General features: G+C 45.0%; 1 protein-coding gene across 6 annotated transcripts in view; it reads left to right on the forward strand.

Moving 5' to 3' along the window:
- The window catches only part of UBR4 (ubiquitin protein ligase E3 component n-recognin 4), a 137,195-nt gene that overhangs the window by 81,091 nt on the left and 29,877 nt on the right, over window positions 1-26,227 (forward strand). For all 6 annotated transcript variants that reach the window (XM_036255544.1, XM_036255541.1, XM_036255545.1 and 3 more), the window contains 25 exons: window positions 925-1,134; window positions 2,858-3,007; window positions 4,373-4,600; window positions 5,376-5,454; window positions 6,169-6,414; window positions 7,339-7,507; window positions 8,012-8,156; window positions 8,927-9,012; window positions 9,824-9,911; window positions 10,175-10,368; window positions 12,177-12,416; window positions 12,832-12,970; window positions 13,709-13,834; window positions 13,950-14,078; window positions 15,147-15,490; window positions 17,118-17,208; window positions 17,554-17,638; window positions 17,807-17,934; window positions 20,655-20,784; window positions 20,907-21,064; window positions 21,759-21,868; window positions 22,497-22,638; window positions 23,034-23,115; window positions 23,706-23,879; window positions 25,699-25,820. In XM_036255544.1, the coding sequence (XP_036111437.1) occupies window positions 925-1,134; window positions 2,858-3,007; window positions 4,373-4,600; window positions 5,376-5,454; window positions 6,169-6,414; window positions 7,339-7,507; window positions 8,012-8,156; window positions 8,927-9,012; window positions 9,824-9,911; window positions 10,175-10,368; window positions 12,177-12,416; window positions 12,832-12,970; window positions 13,709-13,834; window positions 13,950-14,078; window positions 15,147-15,490; window positions 17,118-17,208; window positions 17,554-17,638; window positions 17,807-17,934; window positions 20,655-20,784; window positions 20,907-21,064; window positions 21,759-21,868; window positions 22,497-22,638; window positions 23,034-23,115; window positions 23,706-23,879; window positions 25,699-25,820 (3,795 nt within the window). The remainder of the gene's footprint in view (window positions 1-924; window positions 1,135-2,857; window positions 3,008-4,372; window positions 4,601-5,375; window positions 5,455-6,168; window positions 6,415-7,338; window positions 7,508-8,011; window positions 8,157-8,926; window positions 9,013-9,823; window positions 9,912-10,174; window positions 10,369-12,176; window positions 12,417-12,831; window positions 12,971-13,708; window positions 13,835-13,949; window positions 14,079-15,146; window positions 15,491-17,117; window positions 17,209-17,553; window positions 17,639-17,806; window positions 17,935-20,654; window positions 20,785-20,906; window positions 21,065-21,758; window positions 21,869-22,496; window positions 22,639-23,033; window positions 23,116-23,705; window positions 23,880-25,698; window positions 25,821-26,227) is intronic.

A 26,227-nucleotide genomic window follows, 5' to 3' on the forward strand; every position in this document is an offset into this window, starting at 1 on the left:
GCTTTGAGTTTATGGGTGTGGAGAAAGGTAAGAGGATTGTCTGGTTGGTGCTAGGACTGAGGGTAGAGGTGATAGTCCTGCATTAGAATAAGGCCATTGTTGCTCCAGAGGAGTTAGATTCTAAGCTGTCACCTCTTCAAGAACAGAGCCTCCACCTTTTCCGGAATCCCTTCCAAGTCCTGATCTTTGCAACAATCCCTCCATTGGAAGGATTAAAAGGTTTGGAAGTTCCATTATGGAAAAGCAGGGGACTGTTCTGCAAGGCGTCAAGTAGCTAAGAGGATTCCCCACTGTATGTTGCTATAAGGTATGGTAATAAAGCAGAGAGAAAGAAGTGTGTGCTTGGTAGGAAGGAGATTAACACAAAGCAGAGAAGGTAGAAATGGAGGCTGAACTGCATCCAGTCTTAATGAGCTTATGAGCTGTGGGGTTTGCTGGGATTTGCAAGGCTCTCCTAATGGTTTTATTTACAGTAGCTTTTCTCCTACTTTTTTATTCATGTGATCGCTCACTCCATCTCGTTTGGAAGCTGGTTCTATGAGAAGAGCCCCTACCAGGAGGGTGGGGTTGCTAAAAAGTGCCTATAATGGAAAGTTTTCTCTCCTTCCTGGAATGGTTTTCTTTTTTAGTTGCCCAAGGAAAAAGAGAAAACCCATCCCCTCCAGGTGGAAGGTTATGTAGTCCTGGCCTGTTGGCCCCTGGCATGTGAGTGGAGGGAGATTAGAGTTGAGAACTGATGGTTTTTTGTTTCTTTTTTCTCACCATACCGCTATGCAAAAGAGTTGGGGAAATGTTTGAGCTAGTTGGGAAACTTTTAAATGGAGACTGACTAACTCACTTCCATGACAGCTAATTGTGTGAGTGTGTTTCCTTTCCCCAACACCGACCTGCATTTACAAACCACTCTTACCTTCTTTCTCCCAGTCGTCCTCCCTCATCTCCAGTGCCACTGCAGCAGCCCTGCTGAGCTCTGGAGCTGTGGACTACTGCCTGCACGTGCTCAGATCCCTGCTGGAGTATTGGAAGAGCCAACAGAATGATGAGGAGCCTGTGGCCACCAGCCAGTTGCTGAAGCCACACACTACTTCCTCCCCACCTGACATGAGCCCGTTCTTTCTCCGCCAGTATGTGAAGGTAAGGGCCTTTCCTGGACAAAGAACTGCCCCTGTCCCTCACCCAGAGCACACTCAGTGAGGACAGCTGAAGGAGCTGAGGGCAAGGAGCTGCAGGAGGGAGCCTGTATCCCTTAGAGGGGTTTACTCTCAGCTTGATTCAATAAATGACCTTCTGTTGGGATCTGAGTCCTGCCATTTTGTAAACCTGAGAAATTGGATAAAATCAGATGGTCATGGTCCTTTCACATTAAGCTCCTTGGAAAAAAATGAGATGATACAAGGTCACGTTGTCAGTAATGGATCACATCCTCCCCCTGCTGTTATTGGAGGCTTTAACATGCTAATTTAGAAGATGGGCTTTCTGATCAGGTGAGTCTGGGAACAAACCCTTAGGAACAGTTGTTCTCACTAGCCATGAGGCTTAGAGAAGTTATAACTAACCTTAGTAAACCTCAGCTTGTATACCTGGAAAATGAGGATACACAGAGTATCTGCTTTATAGGGTTGTTGTGAGCATTGAATGAGGTGATGTTTGTAAAACACAGTGCCTAGCACGTACCATTGCTCAATAAATGTTCACTATTACCATTTATATCTCATTGAATCCATGTGATGGAGCTAAATGGGTTGGACTAATTGTACTTCTTACTACATACTCAGAACTGCTTAGACTAGTATAGGAGTATAACAGGCATAAAATAGGAATCTGGTCATGTTCTTCTCTTTTTAATAACCCTTTGGTGTTTTTAATTACTTTTCATCCAAAAGTTCTTTGAGGATCCAGCTATCTACCTTACTCTCTAGCTTTCGCACCTACAACACCCCTGCATGCAGCCCTACTAAATTGTGCATTTCCCCACATATGACGTGTTGCCTTTGTACATGCTGTTCCTTCTGAAATTCTTTCCTCTCCCTCTGCATTCCTGTGTTCCCCCATTTAGCTAATTCCTGCTTCTTCAAGACCCAGCTCAAACATTGGATCCTAGGGCAAACCTTCCCCAATACACACTTCCCTGCTGTCAAGTCTGATCGAGAGAATGTTCCCTTAGGTTCCCTGTGCACAGATGTGGAGCCTTCCCTTTAAACTATCAATAAAGACCATATTTTATTCCTGTTTATACTCCCAATGCTTGGCACAGAACTGAATAACTGGGGATTAAATATGAGATAGGTTGTACAGACTCTTCCTGGAGACCACACAGCTTGCAAGATAGCTGTTGTTTCCACTGTCCTTAGATCTCTATGCCCCCCTGCCTGTCTGTGTGATGTAAACCGAGGATCTTGACTGAGTTTAGTGATCCTGGCTGCCTTGGCATATTTAAATATTTCTTGTTGTTATGGGAGTTTTAGTTCTAGGGAATGGAATATGTTTCTCATAGAAAGTCAGAAATCTTTTTCTCCTACTGTTTTTTCAAAAATTTTTTTCATTCTAATTCTAAATTTTGTGTAAGCTGAATACAATCAACCAATGTGTCAAAAACTATAGAGTGACATGTTAGAACTGTTAAGAGCAGTGAGATCAGTCTCCACTGTAACCTTTGCATGTAATGAAATTGCCCAGGAGCCTGGAACCTTGCTTGGTTTGTAAACTAAACTGTCAGCCAGTGATGACTCAGCTTCAAAAGGCTTCTTGACCAACTTTAGTGTAAGGTATGCCTTGTTAGCAATAAACCAGCCTTTTTCTTAAGTGTTGTCATGGAAATTGTCAATCACAGGTTCTTACACAAATGTTCTTCTCCCAGGGTCATGCTGCTGATGTGTTTGAGGCCTACACTCAGCTTCTAACAGAGATGGTACTGAGGCTTCCATACCAAATCAAAAAGATCGCTGACACCAGTTCTCGAATCCCACCTCCTGTCTTTGATCATTCCTGGTTTTACTTTCTCTCAGAGGTAAGTGAAGGGAGCAGTGCCAGTTTTAGAGAAGACACATTGGCTGTCACTACCTTTGTGGCCCCCTTCATCCTAACCCTCACACAGCATTTCCCCTGGGTCTCACCCCTGTGCAGTATACTATAGGATGGGGCAAAAGTAGGTTTACAGTATTTTTACTGTAAAGTAGTATATGGAATAGTTTTTCTTGTATTATGATTTATTCATTGTTGTATTATTTTCCATATGAACACCTGTAACCCTACTTATACACCTCCCCCCCCCCCAATATGGTGACACCATGGAAGATATGCATCAAACAAGCCATCCACTGGAGTTTCTGATTCTGTCTATCTAGGTTTCTCCACACAGGGATAATGGGAAAGTTTAACACCAGACTCTGTCCAGAAAAAAAGAATGTACACTAATTAAATTAACAGAGGTTTTCATATAGGCAGTTGGTTAAATAGCCATTGAAATAGCAAAAAAGATTAAAAGGTAACACTGAGGTACGCAGAGATAGTAACTGCCAGCAGCAGCTACCAGCAGCCTTGTGTATGAAGAGGGAGGCCCAGTGGATCTGAGGAGGGGTGCAGCAGCTGGCACCTCAGGAGCTCTGAGGAGAGGGGATATGATGTGGTTGATTCTGGAAGTACTGAAAGAAGCTGATGATTAGCAGTCGGTTTGTCCTTGAAGACTAAAGAAATGATGGAGGCTGCCAGAGTGAAGGGCTGTTGGTAGGATAGCAGGCAGACTGGAAGAAACAGTGCCGCCTTTTCCTCCTGCTCTCCAGTGTTACTCTAGTGCTCCCTATTGTCAGAACTTAAGAGGGAGCCCGTTGCAAAGAAGCAGTGCAGTTAACGCAGTTCTGGACTGGACATCACAGAGCAGCAGGGTACTATGGGGTGCGTTTGGAGCCGGCCTAGAGACCATAGCTTAGTAACCACAGCAAGCATGAGATTAACTCTAGGATGAATAACCTGTTAGCAAACTCCAAATGACCATTTCAAGATAAATAAATGTAGTGTTACCTCTTTCCCTACCTCTTCTACCTGAAAGAGAGATGCTGAATGTTTTTTTCCCTTACATTTTCACTCTGGGTGGGCGGATGTGGAGGCCAGCTTCCCTGCAGATTCCTAAGTATTCTAGGAAGGGGAGCAGGAATATTACTGTTTTTCCTTCTTTGACTTCTTTCTGTCTGGGCCTTTCTGCTGGCCCCTGTAAGGAATACTAAAGTTCACCAAAGGCTGGCTTGGCCACACGAAAAGGGGTTGGTTTGTGTTTCTCACCAGTTTTTATTAACAGTTCACAAAAAGCCAGGGAGCCGAGTCTGGCTTTTCCAGACAAAGTTCCAGAGTCACTGACTGTGTTTTTTCTCTCCTCAAGTATCTGATGATCCAGCAGACTCCATTTGTGCGCCGGCAAGTCCGCAAACTTCTGCTCTTCATCTGTGGATCAAAGGACAAGTACCGACAGCTCCGGGATTTGCACACCTTGGACTCCCATGTGCGTGGGATCAAGAAGCTGCTGGAGGAACAGGGGATATTCCTCCGGGCAAGTGTGGTGACAGCCAGCTCAGGCTCCGCCTTGCAGTACGACACACTCATCAGCCTGGTACGAGGGGGTGGAAATGGCAGGGTGGGGAAAGGACATTTGATGAGGCTCAGCTCAGTAGGTAATCTGGATGGAGTTATATAGGGCTTTTAGATATTTAGAGAACATCATGGCCAGGGTTGGGATCAGGGTAAATTCTTAATACCTAACTGGGTGCTGTACTACTGTGTGAGGCTGAGAGTCCTCCCTCATGTTCCCGCCCTCACCTGGCCGTGGTACTTCTATTATGAAGAGGGGTGACTTAGGTTTTTCACCAGTGTCAATTTGTTCGTAGTGTTGGCAGGATCAACCTGAAATTTGTGCACCTGTGATATTTTTCCTTGAATGCTAAAGAAATGATGTCTTAATGCCTAAAGATAAATTGTTTGGACTTTGGGGAGTAAATTGAGTATATTGCATAGGAGTGTCTAGAAGGAACATCTTCAGTATTAAAGACTCCTAATGTTCTTACTCTTTATGCTTTTAATAAGAAAAAAGTAAACTGGAATGTGGTTTTCCAAGTCATGGCCTATCCTGCTGCATTATTGAGTGGTCTGAAGAATCCTGAAAACAAAAGGCCTTTGTGTGGTGGGGAGTTGAACGTAGGAGGCTTGGTAAAAGCCTTGTGTGTGGGCCTTGGTCCCACGTTCACCAGGGCACTGGATCAACCTTACACAGAGAGCCGTGTTAGGTTTCCATGGAAAGCAAGGATGATGACCCCTCAAGGCAGCAGGTGTGGTACCGGGTGGGCTGCTTGGTGGGGTTACTTATTTGTAGTGATTGATTTCCATTTTAGATGGAGCACTTGAAAGCCTGTGCAGAGATTGCTGCCCAACGAACTATCAACTGGCAGAAATTCTGCATCAAAGATGACTGTAAGTAGTGCTGCTCCTTTTGGTTGCTATTATTCATTCATCCCTTCAGGAACTATTTTTGAGGCTACTGTATGCCAAGCACTAAACTGGATGCTAGAGAGATATAGGCATGAGCAAGATATACGATCATATGCCACTTAACAATGGGAATATGTTCTGAGAAGTATGTCATTAGGCCATTTCATTGTGCGAACATCATAGAATGTACTTATATAAATCCCGATGTTGTAGGCTATACACACACCTAGGCTATATGGTATTCCACTGTCATATATGCAGTTCGTTGTTGACTAAATCATCGTGTGTGACACGTGACTATAGACAAACCCTGCCTAGCAAAGAAGACAAGTAAAAATTTAAAGGGTGATAGGGTCAATAGACAAAATTTGGGGTGCTACAGGGACACATAGTAGGAGGAGTATCTGACCTCCAGGCTGTGATAGTAAAGCTAAAGAGGGGTTTATGGAGTCTGGAGAATCATCATAGTCACAGAAGTGGGGACTGGGAGCCAGTCTCTACATAGTAGTTACGATAGTTGTCAGGTATTTCCACAGAGGGTATCAATTCTTCCCGGCAGCATTCAGCAGAGAGAACTTAAGAGAAGAAGCTGGTGGGAAGAAAGTGGTCTGATCATATGGAAAAGTTGCTCCTATTCTTGCATGAAGTTGAGTTGTTGTTGTCTTTGAGCTGAGCCACTGTCTCCTCTGCCTGCAGCTGTCCTGTACTTCCTCCTCCAAGTCAGCTTCCTGGTGGACGAGGGGGTGTCCCCAGTGCTGCTGCAGCTGCTCTCCTGTGCTCTGTGTGGCAGCAAAGTGCTCGCTGCTCTGGCGGCCTCATCAGGGTCCTCCAGTACTTCCTCCTCCTCAGCACCTGTGGCCACCAGCTCTGGGCAAGCCACGACACAGTCAAAGTCGTCCACTAAGAAGAGCAAGAAAGAAGAAAAGGAAAAGGAGAAAGAGGGTAAGAGTCACTCTCTTGGTGACCAGGGTGATGTGTTCTAATCTCTCTTGGAGCACAAGGTTTATTCTCTTCTGAAATGGCTTTCATCCTGACTTATAGGGGACCTAAAACCCAAATGTTCTCTAGTGTCTACTTTTAGACTCATTTTCAATTACATTAAAGTTGACACCTTAAACAGTGTGACTTCCCATTCCAAGTGACAGTGACAAGAAAAGTCAAAGTAGACTAAACATTTTTACTAGGTCAAGTTTCCTTTTCTATGAAATAATAACACTTGCTCTGTGGCAAGTTTGTCAGTGTGAAATGAAATGATGCTTATAAATGTGCCTTGTGAACTTTTTTTTTTAATCCTCACCTGAGGACATTTTTCCATTTTTTGTTCAGATAGACTGGGAGGGAGGGAGGGAGGGAGGGAGGGAGAAACATTGACGTGAAAGGGACACATCGAGTGGCTGTCTCCTACACTAATCGGCCAGGGTGCCTTGTGAACTCTTAAATGCTCTATAAATGTAAACTGCTTTACCTGACTTCTTAGATTGGTCTTCACTGCTTTTTATGGTCCTTGGAGGCCTAAGACAGGTGATTAGGGGTGGAAAGCAAGGAAGGTGGTTCACATTCTCCCAATTAATTATTAAGATCTCTCTGTGCAGGTAGAGATCTGTTTTTGAAAGACAATTCTTCTCCAGTGTAAATGTGTTTGTTTAGTGCCAGGCTAATTATAGGCACTTTATTCTATGCTTTTTGGGGGGACATTATTATATGTCTCATTTGGGGTTGATCTTTTGTCCCCCAGGAAGCAACTGAAAGTTGTTTACAAATTTTAACCATTTAGTTCAAACTTTTAGACACAAACAGCCTCCCCTCCCTCTCTACGTGGTAGCACTGGCAAGAAGACTTCTCCCTGTTCTTGCCCTGATCTTGCAGGTGAGAGCTCCGGCAGCCAGGAGGACCAGCTGTGCACAGCTCTGGTGAACCAACTGAACAAATTTGCAGATAAGGAAACCCTGGTCCAATTTCTGCGTTGCTTCCTGTTAGAGTCCAATTCTTCCTCGGTGCGCTGGCAGGCCCACTGCCTGACACTGCATATCTACAGGTAGGGTCCAGGATGGTTTTGACTGTTTGAAAGGGTCTGGGAACAGAGTGGATGGTGTAGTTCTGCCTTGGTTTTATATTACATATTCACAGCTACAGTGTCTATTTTATACCAGCCTGAGAATCCTATTACAGATTTCTTCATTGAGTTATCTGCTTTTTAGCTATTAAACTAGTGTCACAAGCAAGAGATGATCTGTTTTCTAAGAGAAGGGTATGTTTAGAAGTTTGGGAAATAATCAAGCTTAACGCTTTAGGCTAACGAAGCTTGGTTACTGCCATTGAGTAATGTTGGATGATGGGAATAGACCACCCCCGAAGACAGGAAAAAACAGCGCTACATCTATTAGGATCTGTTGTCAAAAAGACAGCAAAACCACTCAAACTTAGCTCATAGTTGTGGGGAAATGGATACATACAAAAACAGTACCTGGGCCTTATTGATAAAGAACCTCAGGGTTTTCTGCTGCTTGGTAATATGAGCTGTCTCCCCGTTTATCTACAGAAACTCTAGCAAATCTCAACAGGAGCTCCTGCTAGATCTGATGTGGTCCATATGGCCAGAACTCCCAGCCTATGGTCGTAAGGCTGCCCAGTTTGTGGACTTACTAGGATATTTCTCCTTGAAAACTCCACAAACGGAGAAGAAGGTAACAGTTGATTTATGGTCAAAGGGGCTAACTTACCGTTTTAACCTTTTTTCTCTTACGACAACCCCTAAAGGTGGTGCATATATGAAACCTCTTGTAAATATAGGTATGCACTTCCTGTGTGTATACTACATAGACAATATACACGAGCACCTAAATACAATCTGAAATTGGCTTGGCCAGTAGAAGTAGATCAAGCAGGGTGAAAATGCAACTCATTAAAGTTGCTTGGAAAGTACAGTGCTCCTCTGGGTTTCTAGCAGCCCCGATTACATTCCCCAGAGTGTTTCTGCGGTTATATAACCTTTCCATGGCTTCTCCTAAGAATCCAACTTATCTTTCTCTACAGGGTCTAAAAAGATTCACTGTCATAAGATTGTGGAAGATAGAATTCTTTATTAAAAACATTTTTTTCTTTATTGATTTTAGAGAGAGAGAGAGAAACATCAAGAGAGAACATCGATTGGCTGCCTCCTGCATCCCCCCCACTAGGGATTTGGCCCACAACCTGGGCATGTGCCCTGACTGGGAATCGAACCGGTGACCTCTTTGTACATGGGTCGACGCTCAACCACTGAGCCACACTGGCCAGGCAGAAGATAAAATCCTTTAAAAAATTAGGAATTAGGCCCAGCTTTGTATGATTCTGATGGGGGCTGAAAAGTCTGGTACTTCTGGGGCCGTATCATCTAAAAAGCAGAAGACAAAGGTCTTTTCCAATGAGACTTTCCCTTGGGCTTTAACTGTGGTTCTTTATTGACTTGTTTCAGTTGAAGGAATACTCACAGAAGGCTGTGGAGATTCTGCGGACTCAAAACCATATTCTCACCAACCATCCCAACTCCAACATTTACAAGTGAGCTTTGTTCTACTTTCTCCCTATTTTTTTTTTTTTTTGGTATGTGCCCCTAGTGGGAACCGAACCCAGAACTCTCTGGTTCACAGGCCGATGCTCCAGCCACTGAGCCAAACCAGCCAGGGCTACTTTCTCCCTATTGAAGCTTAGTCAACAGTCCAAGTTGCTCTCTCCACGTTGACTGACTCTTCCATATGAATCAATTACCCCTGTGTAGTTGGTGTTTGAATGCCTCTCTCGTAGCTGGGTCTCGTAGCTGGGTATAGCAGTTACTCAAAATATAATTGCTGAATTTGGGTTTGGTAAGCAGTAATTTAAGAAGGTCTCCAGTTTCAAGTCTAAGTCTAAATCAAATAAGACAAGTTTACAGAAAATGGTTGCATTAAAAAAAGCTTTTGAAAGAGAACATTGGTTAAACTGACAATTTATTATTTCCAAGGTTTAATAGTGACTAGTCTTTTTTTTTTTCTTCAAACTGTATTGAGGTACAGTTTCCATCTCACAGAATTCACCTATGTTAAGTATACAATTCAATGATTTCTAATATATTTAATTGTGACTCTTTGAGTCAGACTTTAACATAACTTTTTAGCATCCCCCTGACCTCAGAAAACTTCTAAGTTCAATTAGTTGAAATTTCCTTCTTGTGACTTCTAAACTTTGTTGGCATTTCTCAGAAGTCCTTGTGCTGTTACTAGGGTGGGGATCGCCTTGGGGAGTATTGCGCCATGGCCTTCTCATGGCTTCCTTATGAAGCTCAGTGCTTTCTAAGATGAAAATTGTTTTATGCTGAGACTGGTTTCTTCTTTAGCACCTTGTCTGGCTTAGTGGAGTTTGATGGCTATTACCTGGAGAGTGATCCCTGCCTGGTGTGTAATAATCCAGAAGTGCCGTTTTGTGTAAGTGACATTTTCAACATGGATAGTCCTGGCTTACAGGGCCGGTGGGTTTCTTATTTCCAGAGACTGATTGTTACCACATAGGTGTTCCTCTCCTAATATGGTCAGCAGGGGTATGAATCTTTAACCTGCGACATTTGTTACCGTAAATAGAAATTTCACCCATGGATGAAGAGTGGGTTACAGTGATGAGTTTTGAAGAAGACAGGGTGAGCTGTTAGCCTTGAACTAATACAGTGTTTTGTGTGTACTCTCACATTTAGTATATCAAGCTGTCTTCCATTAAAGTGGACACACGGTACACCACCACCCAGCAGGTTGTGAAGCTCATTGGCAGCCACACCATCAGCAAAGTGACGGTGAAAATTGGAGACCTGAAGCGGACCAAGATGGTGCGAACTATCAACCTCTATTACAACAACCGAACTGTACAGGCCATCGTGGAGTTGAAAAACAAGTACGGGTTCTTCAGACTTGGGGAAGGAGGGACAGGAGGCTTGTATGGCCTAAACCTCGTTGTTTGCTTTGATTGCTGGAATCTGGTAAAGTAGCACATCCCTAGAGGCCTAGTATGTCCTCTTACGGACTTCAGTCATGACTGGGGAACAAAAATGAAATACCAGTTCCTAATGATGTTAAAGGTTATTAATTTTACTTTTAAATATATTTTTATTGATTTTTTTAGAGAGAAAGGAAGGGAGAGAGAGATAGAAACATCACTGTAAGAGAGATACATTGATTGGCTGCCTCCTGCACGCCCCCCACTGGGGATTGAGCCCACAAGCCAGGCATGTGCCCTGACTGGGAATTGAACTGAGACCTCTCAGTCCACAGGATGGCGCTCAAGCCACTGAACCACACCAGCTGGGTGACAATAGTTAATTTTAAAACCATGTCCCTCGAGGTCTGTGGAAGCCCTTCAACAGCTTGCTTAGGGAGAGGAAGCTGAGTGAGGGGGACTCCAGGCTTCTCAAACCCATGTTAACTAGAGCAGTTCCATTTTTATATAAAACCATCTTTATGGGGAAGTAGTTGTCATTTTTTGTATTTAGATGCTATTCTCTGGTTCACAGAGCAGGTAGTATTTCCCCAGGAGTCTCTAGGACATAGTCCTTCCATTCTGCATGGTGCCTTCCCTTTATGCTGATGTTGGATCTTTCTGTCGTGGATCTCAATGTTTGAATTGGGGCTGAAGAAGATGCTAGCAAGTTATACTGCGGGCTTTTACTGATACAGAGCTCTTGTTGAAGTCTCAGGCATTGCTGTTGGGCAGAGAACATGGGTAGATATTACCTGAATATTATGACTTATAGTGCTGTTCTGCATATAGAATAGAAGTATTGGCATTACTCCAAGAGGCAGAGTAAAGCTGGAGTGTATCATATCAACAGATGACCACCAGGAGCTCTACCTAAAGGAAGCTTTCTTGTCTCCCTTTGAAAAGCAGAGTTAACACTGATGATCTGCAAGTAGAAGCTGCTCTCTGGGATAACCCCAACCTTCCACAGGAGGGGATTTGATTTTCTTAGTGCAGGGTCAGTGCAGCTGCTGGTAAAGCCCTTAGGCTCTGGAATAGGGCCGTGGATGCACACCAGATCTCCTGCCTATCTCTCTGGCCTTGCAGGGGTTATGTAGCCCCAGTTTCCTTAACTTTAAAATAGAGATAAGTTTACTTTCAGGGTGTTATTTTAAGGGTTCAATGAGTATGTATACATAAAGTGTTGAGAACAGGGCCAACCTAGCACATGGTAAGGGTTCAGTAAATGTTGGCTCTAATTGTATTAATATAATTACCCCTAGATTATTACATTGCCTTTTCTCTCTCTGGCTCCACCTGACACTTGGTCCAGGTTCTGGTATGTCCCTGTGCCTCTCTAAAGCAATCTGAGCTTTATCCTTGCAAGGTAGTTGTCATGATGGGAACATATGGCAATCATCATCATGGTCCTCTAGGGGTTATAGGCTTCAGTGTGGCATTCTTTTGGAGTAAGGTCTTCCCTTGCAAAGAACTTCTGTTTTTCTGGGATCTTAAAAATTATCATATGGAACATCTTAAAGCACTTGTATGTTCTGTGGAAGGACAGTGGAAAAATATTTTTTAAATTAGGATGCTGTTATTTGCCAGATTTCCTGCCCTTCGAGTAACCACGTCATTGCCTTAGAAAAATACATAGGGACAGTTTTTGTCTCATCAGACCATCATCACTGAGTCTTAAATGAGAGACTGGCAGGCTCCCTGCCCTCTGGTGACACTATCTCTCCTAGGCCGGCTCGCTGGCACAAAGCCAAGAAGGTTCAACTGACCCCTGGGCAGACAGAGGTGAAGATTGACCTACCCTTGCCCATTGTGGCCTCCAACCTGATGATTGAGTTTGCAGACTTCTATGAAAACTACCAGGCCTCCACAGAGACCCTGCAGTGCCCACGCTGTAGTGCCTCCGTCCCTGCCAACCCAGGGGTCTGTGGTAATTGCGGAGAGAATGTCTACCAGTGTCATAAATGCAGGTAAGCGAGTTGTCCCCTGGGCCAGGGCCATGTACCTTCCTTGTATTTTCTGTAAGAGTCTCAGTGTGGACAGTTTCAGTGCCTGGTGCCCTCACAATAGTTGGAGGATTATGGGTATGTAGAGTGTGGAGTCCAAAGGTAGAGAGAAGGAGGGAGGGAGGGGGAAGAGTGGTGTGTGTGTGTGCGCGCGCACGCCCGTGCCCATCCTGTGGTGGGTGGGGGAGAGTCCTTAAGTTTAGTTTTTGGTCTTCCTTTCTTGTTATCTTATTGCTGAAGTCATCCTCACCTATTTGTTACTGTGTCCCTGCAATAGTGTCCAGAGTATAAATGTGACACAATCCATTTCCTCAGCCGGTCACCCCCTATACCACCAAACTTCCGCTACTCCTCTCACCCAAACACTTTGGTTCTTCAGGTCCATCAATTATGATGAAAAAGATCCTTTCCTCTGTAATGCCTGTGGCTTCTGTAAATATGCTCGCTTCGACTTCATGCTCTATGCCAAGCCTTGCTGTGCAGTGGATCCCATTGAGAATGAAGAAGACCGGAAGAAGGTGAGGCCACGTCTGTCCTAGACTCAGGGTCATGGCTTTGATCTGAGCTTTGGTCACAGCTGGTGCAGGGCAGTATGCTTTTCCTTCTAGCCCTCGTCTTTCTCAACTCAGCACCATTTTCAGGGCCTAGCTTTTGGGGGGGTCGCAAATAATGGAGTAAGATATATTGGAACACATGGTTTGCATAGAATTTTGGAGAAGTCTTGGGAATAAACTAGAATATTTAAAGCGGCAAATAACTTTAGATTGTGAAAGGTAGAAAGAAGCTGGGTGGCTCACCTTGCATTTTTCCATAAACTGCTTCATATGGCAGCTGTTGGTCTTCCCTCGGCATTGGCCAGCATGACGTGATGGGACTTAGATGAGCGGAAAGGAGCAGACCCTTGGGGTAGCTACTGGAAGCAGCAGGGGAAATAAGATCTTCTAGCTTTGGAGTCAGAAGGAGAAAAGTTCCAGTTCCAGCTATGCATTTTAGTACTGTGACCTGCCATAAATTACTCCTCAGCATTGCGTATTTATATGTATGTTGTATTATATATGTACATCAAATGTTATTAGAAATAATTAGAAATGATGTGCCTGCCCCACAAGATTACTGTGAAGAATATAAATAATGTATGAAGCATAGTACCTGACCTATAGGAAATGTTTCAGTAAATGGTTAACCATTCAGTTTACTCAGGGAGAGCCATCATGCTGAAAAGCGTCACATGCACGTTTGGGTCTTTTCCTCTTTAGGCTGTTTCCAACATCAATACACTTTTGGACAAAGCTGATCGAGTGTACCATCAGCTGATGGGACATCGGCCACAGCTGGAGAACCTGCTCTGCAAAGTGAATGAGGCAGCTCCTGAGAAGCCGCAGGTAATTCCAAATTGGAAGGGGCATTTGAAGAAGGTTCTGGATCATGATCAGAAGACTGCCCCCAGGTGAGACCATCTCTCGGTGAAAGGCTAACAGCTTCCCTCCTGGGTTGCAGGATGACTCGGGCTCTGCTGGGGGCATCAGTTCCACTTCAGCCAGTGTGAATCGTTACATCCTGCAGTTGGCTCAGGAGTACTGTGGAGATTGCAAGAACTCTTTTGATGAACTCTCCAAAATCATTCAGGTAGAGCAATGGGAACGCATTAGAGTGCTTAAGAGTGTGTTATCGATAATTATTTTCAAAGCAGCCCTGTTGTTCTCATCCATCAGTTCAGCTCCTGCAGTGGCCCTTGCTCAGTCCAGCTGAGAAAGCAGAGTCTGAGTGGCTGGCCCAAACAGCCTCTCTCCCACTGCGGTTTCTGGTGCTTGGTAGAGAGCCACGTTTATTCCAGCAGACTGAAAATAAAGGAGATCATGATAGATTTACCTTTCTTGACCATTCATAACCCACCTTTTAGTAGAGGGATTACTGGTTTTAAAATACCAGGTGCGAAAATTCTGTTCCCTTTTTCTGATAGATGTAATTTTGGCAGGCTAGATGGATAGGGCATACTAACTCCCTTCAACCAGGGTGGGCCATATAGCAGGGTTGGAGTATTGACCTCCGTGGGATGGGAGGCTGCCTGTAGACCAGGAGAGCAGTCAGTATCCTTGCCACCCCAAATCCCTGGTGTGTTGTCTTTGCCACATGTACCTATGGTTCTGACCTTTGTCTTTGTTCTTTTTTTTTTTTATCCTCACCCGAGGACTTTTTTCCATTTTTTGTTCAGATAGAGCGAGAGGGAGAGAGAGGGAGAGAGAGAGAGAGAGAAACATCGATGTGAAGGGACACATCGAGTGGCTGCCACCCACACGACCAACCAGGGCCGGGGACAAACTGCAACCGAGGTACGTGCCCTGAGCGGGAACCGAACCCGGGTCTCTCTGTACCGCAGGCCGACGCTCCAACCGCTGAGCCAAACCGGCCAGGGCTTTTCTTTGTTCTTTATGAGAATATTACATGGGAGTTAAGGGCCTGTGCCTGTTGTGATCAGACACTGTTCTGACTCTGCCACTTACCTTTGTCCTACCAACCCCTCTAAGCCTATTTCCTTTTCCTTAAAATGGGGATAAAGTATCTAAATGGTAGAGTTATCAAGAAGATTAAATTAGAAGTACATATAAAATGTATTTTCAAACCAAAGGTAGTTAACTTCCTCTTCTTCCTTATTTTAATTGCTTATTTCTTTCTCCTTTGCCTTGTTTTCCTTAGAAAGTCTTTGCTTCACGCAAAGAGTTGTTAGAATATGACCTGCAGCAGAGGGAAGCGGCCACCAAATCATCCCGGACATCTGTGCAGCCCACCTTCACTGCCAGCCAGTATCGCGCCTTATCAGTCCTGGGCTGTGGCCACACGTCCTCCACCAAGTGCTATGGCTGTGCCTCAGCTGTCACCGAACATTGTATCACCCTACTCCGGGCCCTGGCCTCCAATCCAGCCCTGAGGCACATCCTCGTCTCCCAGGGCCTCATCCGGGAGCTCTTTGATTACAACCTCCGCCGAGGCTCTGCAGCCATGCGGGAGGAGGTCCGCCAGCTCATGTGCCTTCTTACTCGGTCAGAGCCTGCGACATGGCGGGACTAGTAATTCTGTTAACACCGGGGTTGGTGGCAGCAGCGATGCTGGGACTAGCGGGTGCAAAGAATTACCCTTCATATTGCCAGACAGCTTGGCTTGCTTATCACAGAAGAGAAAATGGGAAGATGTCCAGGGTGTAGACAAATGAACTTAGGGAGCATTTAAAACACTGTGCAGATAGTATAACTGGCTTACACTGGGCTTTGTTGGGTCCAGTGTGGTTTCCTGAGGAAATGGTCTCAGTTTTGGTGAGGGGCCAGAAGGGAGTGACTGGGCACTTGGACTCAAAACTCACTCCAAAGAAGACAGTGGAGAAGTGGAGCCCAGGGGTTAAGGGTGTGGCCTGTGGGTCAGAAAGACCCAGGCTTGATATTGTACTTTGTACTGTTGACCTTGGACAAATGAGTTAACTTCTTGAGCCCAAGTTATCCTCATCTGAAAAATACTGATAATAGTGAAGACCTTAGTAGCTCACGGTGAGGATGAAATGAAGTAATTCATGTACATAACAACTTGTGTTTGTTGAGGATTTAATATATGCCAGTACAGTGCCCAGAACTGGATGTGGATGCTTACTGAGCATGTGGCATCAACTCTGGAACATGTTGGGTGGTTGATAAATATTACTTGTATTATTTATTTACTCATTCATCAAATACTTACTGAGCATTTGCTGAATGCCAGGCACTGTGCTAGACTCTGAAGATACAGTGGTAAATGCCCTCATGTAGCCTACGTTCTAAGTGGGAGAACAGCAGTGGACAGATAATTCCACAATACAGTGTCAGCAGGTTAGAGTGTGAAGAGACGTAAAGTTGGGGTGGTGACTGATTGTGGGAGGGATTGCTGTGTAGGATAGGGTGGTGCAGGAAGACCCCTGAGGGTCTGATACTTGAGCAAAGAGCTGTGTGAAGTAGGAACAAGCTGTACAAATATGGAAGGCATGAGCTGCACACATAGATATGCATGAGGAAGGCTGAGAGGCAGAGCTGGCCCAGGACTGGTGGGGGAGCAACATGGAGGCCCAGTAACTGGAGTGAAGGACGCCATGGGTGGAGCAGTGGAGCTGGATTCAGTGAGGGGTCTGTGAGGGCCAGACCCTGAAGGGTCTCTAGACCCTTGTAAGGACTTTAGACTTTGTTCGGAAAGTATTAGAAAGCAAGAAAATGATACGATACAATTTACATTTTTCTATTGTTAATGTAGACATTATTACAAAGGGCTATGGGTGAAAAATGTGAATACTTTGTGGGAAATAGAGGCAGTTGGGGAATATAAGTAAAGAGTTGTGGCCAAGACTGAATGCCTAGATCTGGGACTGCGATACACCACGCCCCTGAGGGCTCTACAGCCTGGGACGTGGGCGGGGTGACAGTCGCATTCTCTATGTTGGTGCTGCTCCTCCTCAGTCAGGGTCCCCTCCCGGGAAAGGTGGCTGTGACGCCTGCTTTTTACTACACACCAGAGTCTTGTGGGCTAACGCTGTAGTCTTGCCCTGGGGAAGGCCAGGTTGCCTGAGCCATTGATTTCCTCTTCTCTGGGCTTATTCAGGTGGGAAGAAGGGACAGTCAGTGGTAACAGAATCCTGTTATTTTGCTTTTGCAGAGACAATCCAGAAGCTACCCAGCAAATGAACGATCTGATTATTGGCAAAGTTTCCACAGCCCTGAAGGGCCACTGGGCCAATCCTGATTTGGTGAGCAGGACAGGTGTCCCGTCTGACTCCTCCCTCACTTTCCTTCTTCGTTTCCTCTCCTCCTCCCTGCCAATCCCATTGTCATGAGTGAGCAGCATGTTTGCTTGCAGAGCTTACATCCCAGAGTGACCTTCCCACGTCAGACCCGACTCCACAGGGAAAAGAGAAGTGGGTGGTCAGCCATATGGAGTACAGAGGCCTCCCTCTCTCCTTTCACTCTCTGATGATGCCACTTGTGACCACAAATTTTAGTTCTTAGTCCCTGGGTCAGAGCTTGGACATCAGCCAGTCTTGGGATTGACCCTTCAGACCCACCTCTATTCATGTCTCTTCCGGTTGACCTAGGCAAGTGGCCTTCAGTATGAAATGCTGCTGCTGACAGATTCCATCTCGAAGGAGGACAGCTGCTGGGAGCTCCGCTTGCGCTGTGGTGAGTTTGGGGGACATCTGATGAGGAGATTTTCAGAGAAAGGAAAGGAGGCCTCAAGGTGCAGTCCCAGCCACAGAGGGGAAAGGGGGTGGCTACACTTGGGCAGCCTTGCTGGAGCAGGTGCAAGGTGTTTTATGACCATGACTCTGCCTTCCCTCCCAACCCTAGCTCTCAGCCTTTTCCTCATGGCTGTGAACATTAAGACCCCCGTGGTTGTTGAGAACATTACCCTCATGTGCTTGCGGATCTTACAGAAGCTGATCAAACCACCTGCTCCAACCAGCAAGAAGAACAAGGTACTGGGCAGGGAGTCTCAGAGGGCAAGTTAGGGCGGCAGTCCCTGCCATGACCCTGCCAGCACTGTGCTGAACTCTTACCCTGAACTCCCCTGACCTGGGGGAGGGGGCACCATAGCTTTCTTTGCCAAAGTTCAGCAGAGATGGGTTGGGATTTTGAGAAGGAAGGTTTCTCAGTGGAAAGTCAAGGGTAAATTAAACACGAAAATACAAAGTGGTTGACCTTGTAGGTCTACCTCTTTCTGCCGTTACGTCAAGTCTTCCAGCTCCCCGACAGCATGGTGCTCTTTCCTGCCCCTGTGCCTCTGCCATGCAGTGATGTCTTTCATTTACTAGCATCATGAACTTGGGCAAGTTATTTAACTTAGGTTCCTCACTTTTTCCATCTATAAAATGGGAATGGAATCTCCACCTTGAAAGGTTGTGAAGAATAAGTGACTTGATGAAGATCAAGTACTCAGAGCAGAGTCTGGCCCAAGTTAGTCCTTAACAAATGTTAGCTGTGGCTGTATGCGGTCTACTCTGCCTGGAATGCTCTTCGTCACTCTGGTAGCTGCTCCTCAGGAGCTCCACTTCTCTGCTAGGCTCGCTGCGAGCTCCTTGAATCCAGAGACACTCGTACTAAAGCGTTTTCATTGCCAGTGCATAGCGTGGTAGCTGGCATATGATAGCCACTTGTAAATTATTGTTAAGTGAATGAATAAAGCCAAGTTCTCATCCTAAAATAATTAGTTGAGCCACAGATTGACTTGCTTGTACCAGCTTGTAGAATACACACACCAAAATTTTTTTCTCTCAGCCGTGCCTGAGGCTAGCTACCTCCAACCCCCCTTTGTGGTTCTGAGGCCTTTCCGATTCCTGCTCCTTCATGATGGAATCCTTTGATGGGCAACAAAGCTTTTGTTGCAGGAAGATTGCTTTCATAGCGGTAAACAGTAGGCAGAAAACTGGTATTGAACAGTTTCCTACATTTCCCTCGTCCTGGACTTAGGTACCTTCTACCCTTCCCTTTGATGGTTTATTTTCCCTCAGAGCTGATTCCCAGCAAATGAAATTGGTCCCTGATTGAAAAGAAGAACCTCATTCCCCACATAACTCATTTTATCTGCAGTGTGAGGTAAAAGGAGATTTCCACAAAGTTCTTACCCTCTCAGCCCTGATGCCCAGTGTCTCTGTTCACATTTGCTTAATTTTAGCTCAGAGAGAGCAGCCCACCGATCCCGAGTGTTCCCCAGACTGTCCGGGAATCTGAGGCTAATATCGTTTTTATGATTATGCTAAGTCACAGTTTATCCTCTGCGCTCCATTGATGTTTGTGCTGACGGTGCAAAGTCAGCGCTGGTGAGACTGCTGGTGTGCTAGCAGGAGAGGCAGCGGCACTGGTTTCCTGGGCTCTGCACTACCACGCAGTGTCATCCAAGAGCTTCCTGATGAAGCAGTGCGAATTGTTGCAGGGAACCTCGACTCTTGAGCACTGGTCTTCTCAGTACTCGGGGACAGTGTGGGAGTACACACAGCGCTTCTGCTTCACTCAGAGTGCAATGTTATCTTGAGAAAAGGCACTTGTCGGAGATGTCAGCTGAACTAGCTGCTTTTTCCACAACCCATCTGTGTGTACAAGGACAACTGACAGGCAGATTGTCACAAGTTGCTCAGAATTGGGTACTGGGCAGATATTTTCTTGACAGATGAATAAAGTGAGCCTGTCATTTAAAGAGGAATTGATGTAACTCAGTGAACCAGTATTTTCCAGATTGCCAGTGCATATTACAGAATCATGCATGGATAAAAGATGTATTTAGTGTAATGGATTAGGAAGAGTTTATGGATTGGTTTCAAAGTCTACATAACAGTCATTCTTTGAGAACCCAGAATTTGTTGAATTTTGGTGTAGTATCAAAGAAAAGAACCCCAAAAATTAATTGGAAAAGCTATAAAAATATAATTCTCTTTTCCAACTGCCTTTCTGTATAGGGCTAGATGTTTTTCATATACTTAACCAGAACAGGTATCACTGCTGTTTGGAAGCTGAAGCGGATTTGAGAATCCAGCTGCCTCATTAAGGCTGTCATTAGATTATTTTCAAAAATATAAAACTGTGCCACTCCTTTCTCTAGATTACTTTTGTTTTGGAAAATATAAAAAATGTCATTTAGGTTGTTAGATAATGGATTTATTCTTATTTTTAAATGAATTAATAAATATTTTCAGAATTTCTCAGTTTTAATTACGAATATGGTAAATACCCATAGACAGAACTTCACATATAAAACTCTTTAGAGTTCTCAATAATTTTTTAAGAGTGTGATAGGTCCTGAGGTCAAAAAGTTTGAGAACTGCTGACTTAGAGTTCTGGTTAGTAATGGCTCTTTAAATCCTGGAGGCTGCTTGGTGACCCCTTAAAGATTTATGTTTAGAAAACTGCCAGTCAACCTGGGATAGGAATTAGTGTATGTGGCTATAGGATTGTCTGTAGCTATAGGATTGTCTGTAGGAATCCAACTACGTCTTATTCTATAGAGTCAAAATCAGTGACCTTAAGCTCATTGTGGAGATGCTGCTGCAAAATTGGATCAGAACACGATAAAGATAAGATTGTTGATCCTTCTGATCTTCTCACCTTTGCATATGTCCCCTAGGGGTATCAGTGCCACCGGCTTGGAGCCGTGGTTCAGGTGTGGCCTCATGTGCTTTCCTGTTGCTCTGCTTTCCTCCTGTAGGATGTTCCCGTGGAGGCCCTCACCACAGTCAAGCCATACTGCAATGAGATCCACGCCCAGGCTCAGCTGTGGCTCAAGAGAGACCCCAAAGCATCCTATGAAGCCTGGAAGAAGTGTCTTCCAATCAGAGGTGTGTTTGTCTCTTCAAGACCTGGGAAATTAGTCCTCCTACCCCTGTCCTGATAGCCCTAAAGTCCTCCCTTTTCTTCACGTTCTTTTCCTTACCTCCCCCTGTACCCCTTTGCTTGCCAGGGATAGATGGCAATGGGAAGTCCCCAAGCAAATCAGAGCTCCGCCATCTCTATTTGACTGAGAAGTATGTGTGGAGGTGGAAGCAGTTCCTGAGTCGTCGGGGCAAGAGGACCTCCCCCTTGGATCTCAAACTGGGCCATAACAACTGGCTGCGGCAAGTGAGTGACGGCCTCCCCGGGGCCCTGCCCTGCTGCCCGGCCCCAGATACTGAGCACCTTCCCACATCTGCTTTGCTTCTCTTCTTTCTCTTTGCTTTCTTTCAAAATAGGGAGTAGGTCGCGGTTCTTGGTTGCAGCCACCAGCATGGTGGACTGGCCAGAGTAGAACTCTGCCCTGCTCATCCAGCTTGTCTTGCTGTCTGCTCTCCTCCCTAACCCCTTAATGGAACTGAGCTGCAGTGCCCACAGTCCCCTTTTCTCCTTCCGCCTTTCACATCTTCTGCTGTTCTCGCCCTCTTTTCTCTAGCTAATGTCTTAAAGAATTAATTACATTTTTTAGAAACCATTTGTCCATTAATATATAAAATAAGAAATACTTGGCATAGAGGTAATCCCAAAGTAGAATTATAGAAGTCTTTGCTGAGAGAATACCTGCTTGTCTCTTTCCTAGTTCAGTCATCTTCGGTATGTTCTCCAAATTACCTGATGCAGAAAATCTCCATGGAAAAGAAAGCTCCTTAGCAGCTTCTTTCCCAGTCTGGCAGCCAGATCTTGGTTTAGTGGGTGATTTTTGTCTTTAACCTTTTCCTGGAGAGGTGCCCAGAGGACTTCTGGGTGGGTGGTAGTTGACTGCCTTGCAGGGGGCCTGGTGAGAGCTGCCATCTGAACCAGGCTTCCCTCCGGTGCCCTGTAGGTGCTCTTTACTCCGGCGACGCAGGCGGCACGGCAGGCAGCCTGTACCATTGTGGAAGCCCTAGCCACCATTCCCAGCCGCAAGCAGCAGGTCCTCGACCTCCTCACCAGGTACATTTGAGGGTGGGATGGCAGCGTGGTCAGACTTCACATGAAGCCTTTTCTGCTTTCCCAGGGGAATCCATAGATAAGAGTGATGGGAGGCATACCTGTGCTCTAAACCATCTCTTTCCCTGTGGAAGACTACAGAAACAAAAACGTATTAAAAAGTTGAGTTAGAGCACCAGCACCAGCTTATGAGCATATAAAAAAAGCTTGGCGTGCAGTATCTCATTTAATCTTCAGAGCAACCTGGACTTACAGGGGTTAATTAACTTCTCCATGGGAAGGCAGCCTTTGAGTTCAGACAGTGTAATTCCAAAGCCTACATTATTGGCCACTCTGTGGTACCCTGGCCTTCTAAGTGACCCAGTCAAAAATAGTTTCGCTGCCCAAATAACCACTATTCATATTTTGGTTCTTGTTCCAGATTAGTATAGTTTCTTGAATCCTGTTTCCTGTTGTGTGCTCTGGGTTCTTCCCAAGTGGGGGAAGTTCCCAAGTGGGAAGTTTGGTCCTTCTTCACGTCTAGAAGGAAGGGGGAGCAAAGGACAGCAGAAGGCTTGAAAGATGGGAGGAGCATAAGGACTGCTGGAGCTCTTTGGGTTCTCTCACAGTGCTCTGTCTGTCTTGCTGGCAGTTACCTGGACGAACTGAGCGTAGCTGGCGAGTGTGCTGCTGAGTACTTGGCTCTCTACCAAAAGCTCATCACTTCGGCTCACTGGAAAGTGTACCTGGCCGCTCGGGGAGTGCTGCCCTATGTGGGCAACCTCATCACCAAGGTATCCAACTCTGCAACCAGGAGAGGCCTTTCCCTAGTTCTTTCAGTGAACTCTTTCTCCAATGTACTCTTTGCAATATTCTTTTATGCTGAGAAGAAATATTTGTTGAAGATACTATTTTTATGACTTTTTAGGACATTTGTCATAAGGATATAGCCATCTGCTGGAGGCACTTAGGGTTTTCCCAGTTTTTAAGCAGTCCCTTAACATCAGTGAGGCAGTGCTTGGCTTCTTGGATAGGAGTTTTGCAAAGATTCGACTTGAGGGGTCATTAGAATAAAACAATGGAGAGTACAGAGTTCTCCAGTTGATGCTGCAAGCTCTTGGCCGGTGGTGGAGGTGACCAGTGTCGTTGGCAGTGCTGTCACACTAACTGTATTTATTGTCCTATTTAGGAAATAGCCCGCTTGCTGGCCCTGGAGGAAGCCACCCTGAGCACTGATCTGCAGCAGGGCTATGCCCTCAAGAGTCTCACAGGTAGAGAGAGCCACCTTGCCCTTCCTTTAGGGCATCCGGGGTATAGTTTGGGGACTGACCTTTAATTCCTTGGGTGCTGAGGTTGACTCTCTTCTCTCTTGTTGACCATTTAAGCTCTGCATTTTCTTCTTCATCTATGGATTACATTTTTGAGCTCCTGTTCTCTATGACTAATACACTTCATTGAGCACCTGCTCTGTGCCAAGCACAAAGATAGCTTTTTCCTGCTTCTGTTTTTGTTTTTATCCTCACCCAAGGACATGTTTGCATTTATCTTAAGATAGAGCAGGAGGGAGAGAGAGGGGAAGAGAGAGAGAGAGAAACATCAATGTGAGAGAGAGATAACAACTGTCTGCCACCCACATGACCCCAACCTGGACCGGGGACAAACTGCAACCGAGGTACGTGCTGTTAGCATAAAACAAACCCGGGACTCTCTGGTCCGCAGGCCAACGCTCTAACCGCTGGGCCAAACCAGCCAGGGTACTTTTTCCTGCTTTTGAGTTGCTTGTCATATTTTGAAGACACAGACCTTCCTTGCTTATATTCTCATTCAGAGCTCATGCAGCAACTTTTTCCTGTACCCACAGGCCTTCTTTCCTCCTTTGTCGAGGTGGAATCCATCAAAAGGCACTTTAAAAGTCGCTTGGTGGGTACTGTGTTGAATGGATACCTGTGCCTACGAAAGCTGGTGGTTCAGAGAACCAAGCTGATTGATGAGACCCAGGATATGCTGCTGGAGATGCTGGAGGACATGACTACAGGTAGCACTGCCAGTGGCTTGGAGCCCAAGACCCCCATGTCTCTTTTGGGTTTGCTTAGGCACATTAGTCTGATTTCCTTGAGTTCTGCAGAGCCAAAAGATGGGCGGCAACATACCCACCCATTTAAGTGAAGAAGGAGGAGAAACTTCTCTAAAGAGAAGACTGGTTCTTGGAGTTGTAAAATTCCAGAGCTAGGCTCAGTCAATTTAGACTTTTTATTTTGTGCTTAGAGCAGGAGGAGGTCAAGTGTTCTCAGATTAACATCTTTCATTGGTTCTGGAACATCCTTAGCCATTATCCCTTCAGTTGTCTCTACCCCATTCTCCCATGTCCCTGGGAACTCCACTCACTCTGTCATCCATGTGTCTTCATCTCTCTTTCATAGTGTTCACCTCTCTGTGTCTTTATGCTGATTTTTGGATGATTTCCTCTCTTCTTTCATTCAATTTATTGGTTTTTTCTGTACTCTGTGCTACCTGTTTAATCTACCCATTGTGTTCTTGTAGTTCTATGTAGATTTTATAGTCTCTGGCTTTTTTTTTTTTTTTTGACATTTTCCATCCCTTTTATAATCTTTCAACACATCAAACATACTTCTGTTCCTGATATTCTAAAATTTGAAATAGTTATTGATCTGATTCTGCTGTTTGTTTTATCAGTTCTTGTTTGTTTATGGTGCCTTAAATTTTTTGGTATTTTGTGATTTTTTAATTCTGTTTTGGGGATTTATCTGTGGAAATTCTTCAGGACTGAAGAGGATTTGCCATTGCTTCTGTGAGGCATCTCGGGGCACTGCCATTTCAGGGCTTCCTTCTGCAAAGCTCTAAACTCCGGGTGTTCAGACCTCTGAGGCAGTGTGAGTCCACACTTCTGGCCAGCACAGTTCTCGGAGGTTTCCCCTCTACTCGGGGCCACATTTTAAGGGAAGACAATCTCCTGTCAGTTATTTGCTTGGGAGAAAGGGAGAGTAATTTCTACTTGACCCTTAAACCAAGGTATAGCTCTTTTAGGGTACCAGGTTTGTGTGTGCAGGGCGTTCCTGCCAGACTTTCCACTGTGGCAGGTTTGGGGCTCTGCATCCAGCTCTTAGATTTTGGCAGGTTATGGAAACCAAAGTTGAGGACGAAAGTAGCCTCAATGTTTTGCTGACTTTCCTGGCTTCCTGATTACTCTTAAATATTAACTTTTAGTTCTTTGCTAGTGTGGCAGTTCACTGATACCCTTTTATTCAATATTTTAAGTTACTTTTAAGTGGAGAGAAGTGGGGGAGTAGGTCAGGGAACATAGACTGCTCTACTGGCAGACATGGAGGTCCCGTTGCCATTTTCATTATGCCATGCTTGTCTGGTTTGTGTCCTTGTCAGATGGGCCCTGAATTTTCAAGGGGATATTTCTTCTTTGTGTGACTTGAAGTTATATCTTTGGCTTATAGAAGGGCAAACAATCTTTTAGAATGAAGCTTATAATTTCCCTTTGATTTGACTGAAATACAGTTAGGGTCATGTCAAAATGTTAAATATTTGACATTTTTGAGTACCTATATTGGTCAAGAGAATGCGAGGTTATGATTCTGAGAGGAAGACACGATGCATGGTGTTGACTTGGGCGTTAAGGCTTTCAAACGGAATGCGATTTGAGTATAAAAACCAGTCAGGTTCAGGTTTCCAATTGAGTTATTGATATTGCCATGTAAGGCATTTAAAGACTTACCAGGCAGAAAAAAAAAACTGTCACTGATAGTACTTCATTTAAAGCATCATCTTGGCTTCTGTGTGTGAATTGCTTTCCTAACTGACTTGGCCGCTTTGATTTCTGGCAGGTACAGAATCAGAAACCAAGGCCTTCATGGCTGTGTGCATCGAGACAGCCAAGCGCTACAATCTGGATGACTACCGGACTCCTGTCTTCATCTTTGAGAGGCTTTGCAGCATCATTTATCCTGTAAGCAGTGGTGCTTCCCATGGCGCTTGGGGTGTCAGCACGAGCCTTTCTGCCGTGAAACCTCTTGGTGATCCATTGTAGTCATGGGCAGTCTTACCAGCTGTGGGCCATTTAGCTAACATTTGAGAAAGCACCACTGACATAAAACTGGAAGCAACCTCATAATTTTCCTGTTCCTGATGGAAAATTGAAAGACTTCCTTGGTCTTATTTCCTAGATATAAAGTCAAAATCAGCCCCTGCTTTTTTTTTTTTTTAAAACTAGGTCTAACCTCCTATTGTCAAAATCCCATTGCTTATCAATCCAATATGCTAAGAAAGAACAATATTGAGCTGGAGTATTAGAAGTTTCACGACCCCCTTCCCCCTTTTGTACATACATGCGTGCATGTTTGTTTCCCTGGCCTG

Source organism: Molossus molossus, unplaced genomic scaffold, assembly GCF_014108415.1.
Source record: "Molossus molossus isolate mMolMol1 unplaced genomic scaffold, mMolMol1.p scaffold_m16_p_12, whole genome shotgun sequence".
In the NCBI taxonomy this organism is placed as follows: Eukaryota; Metazoa; Chordata; class Mammalia; order Chiroptera; family Molossidae; genus Molossus; species Molossus molossus.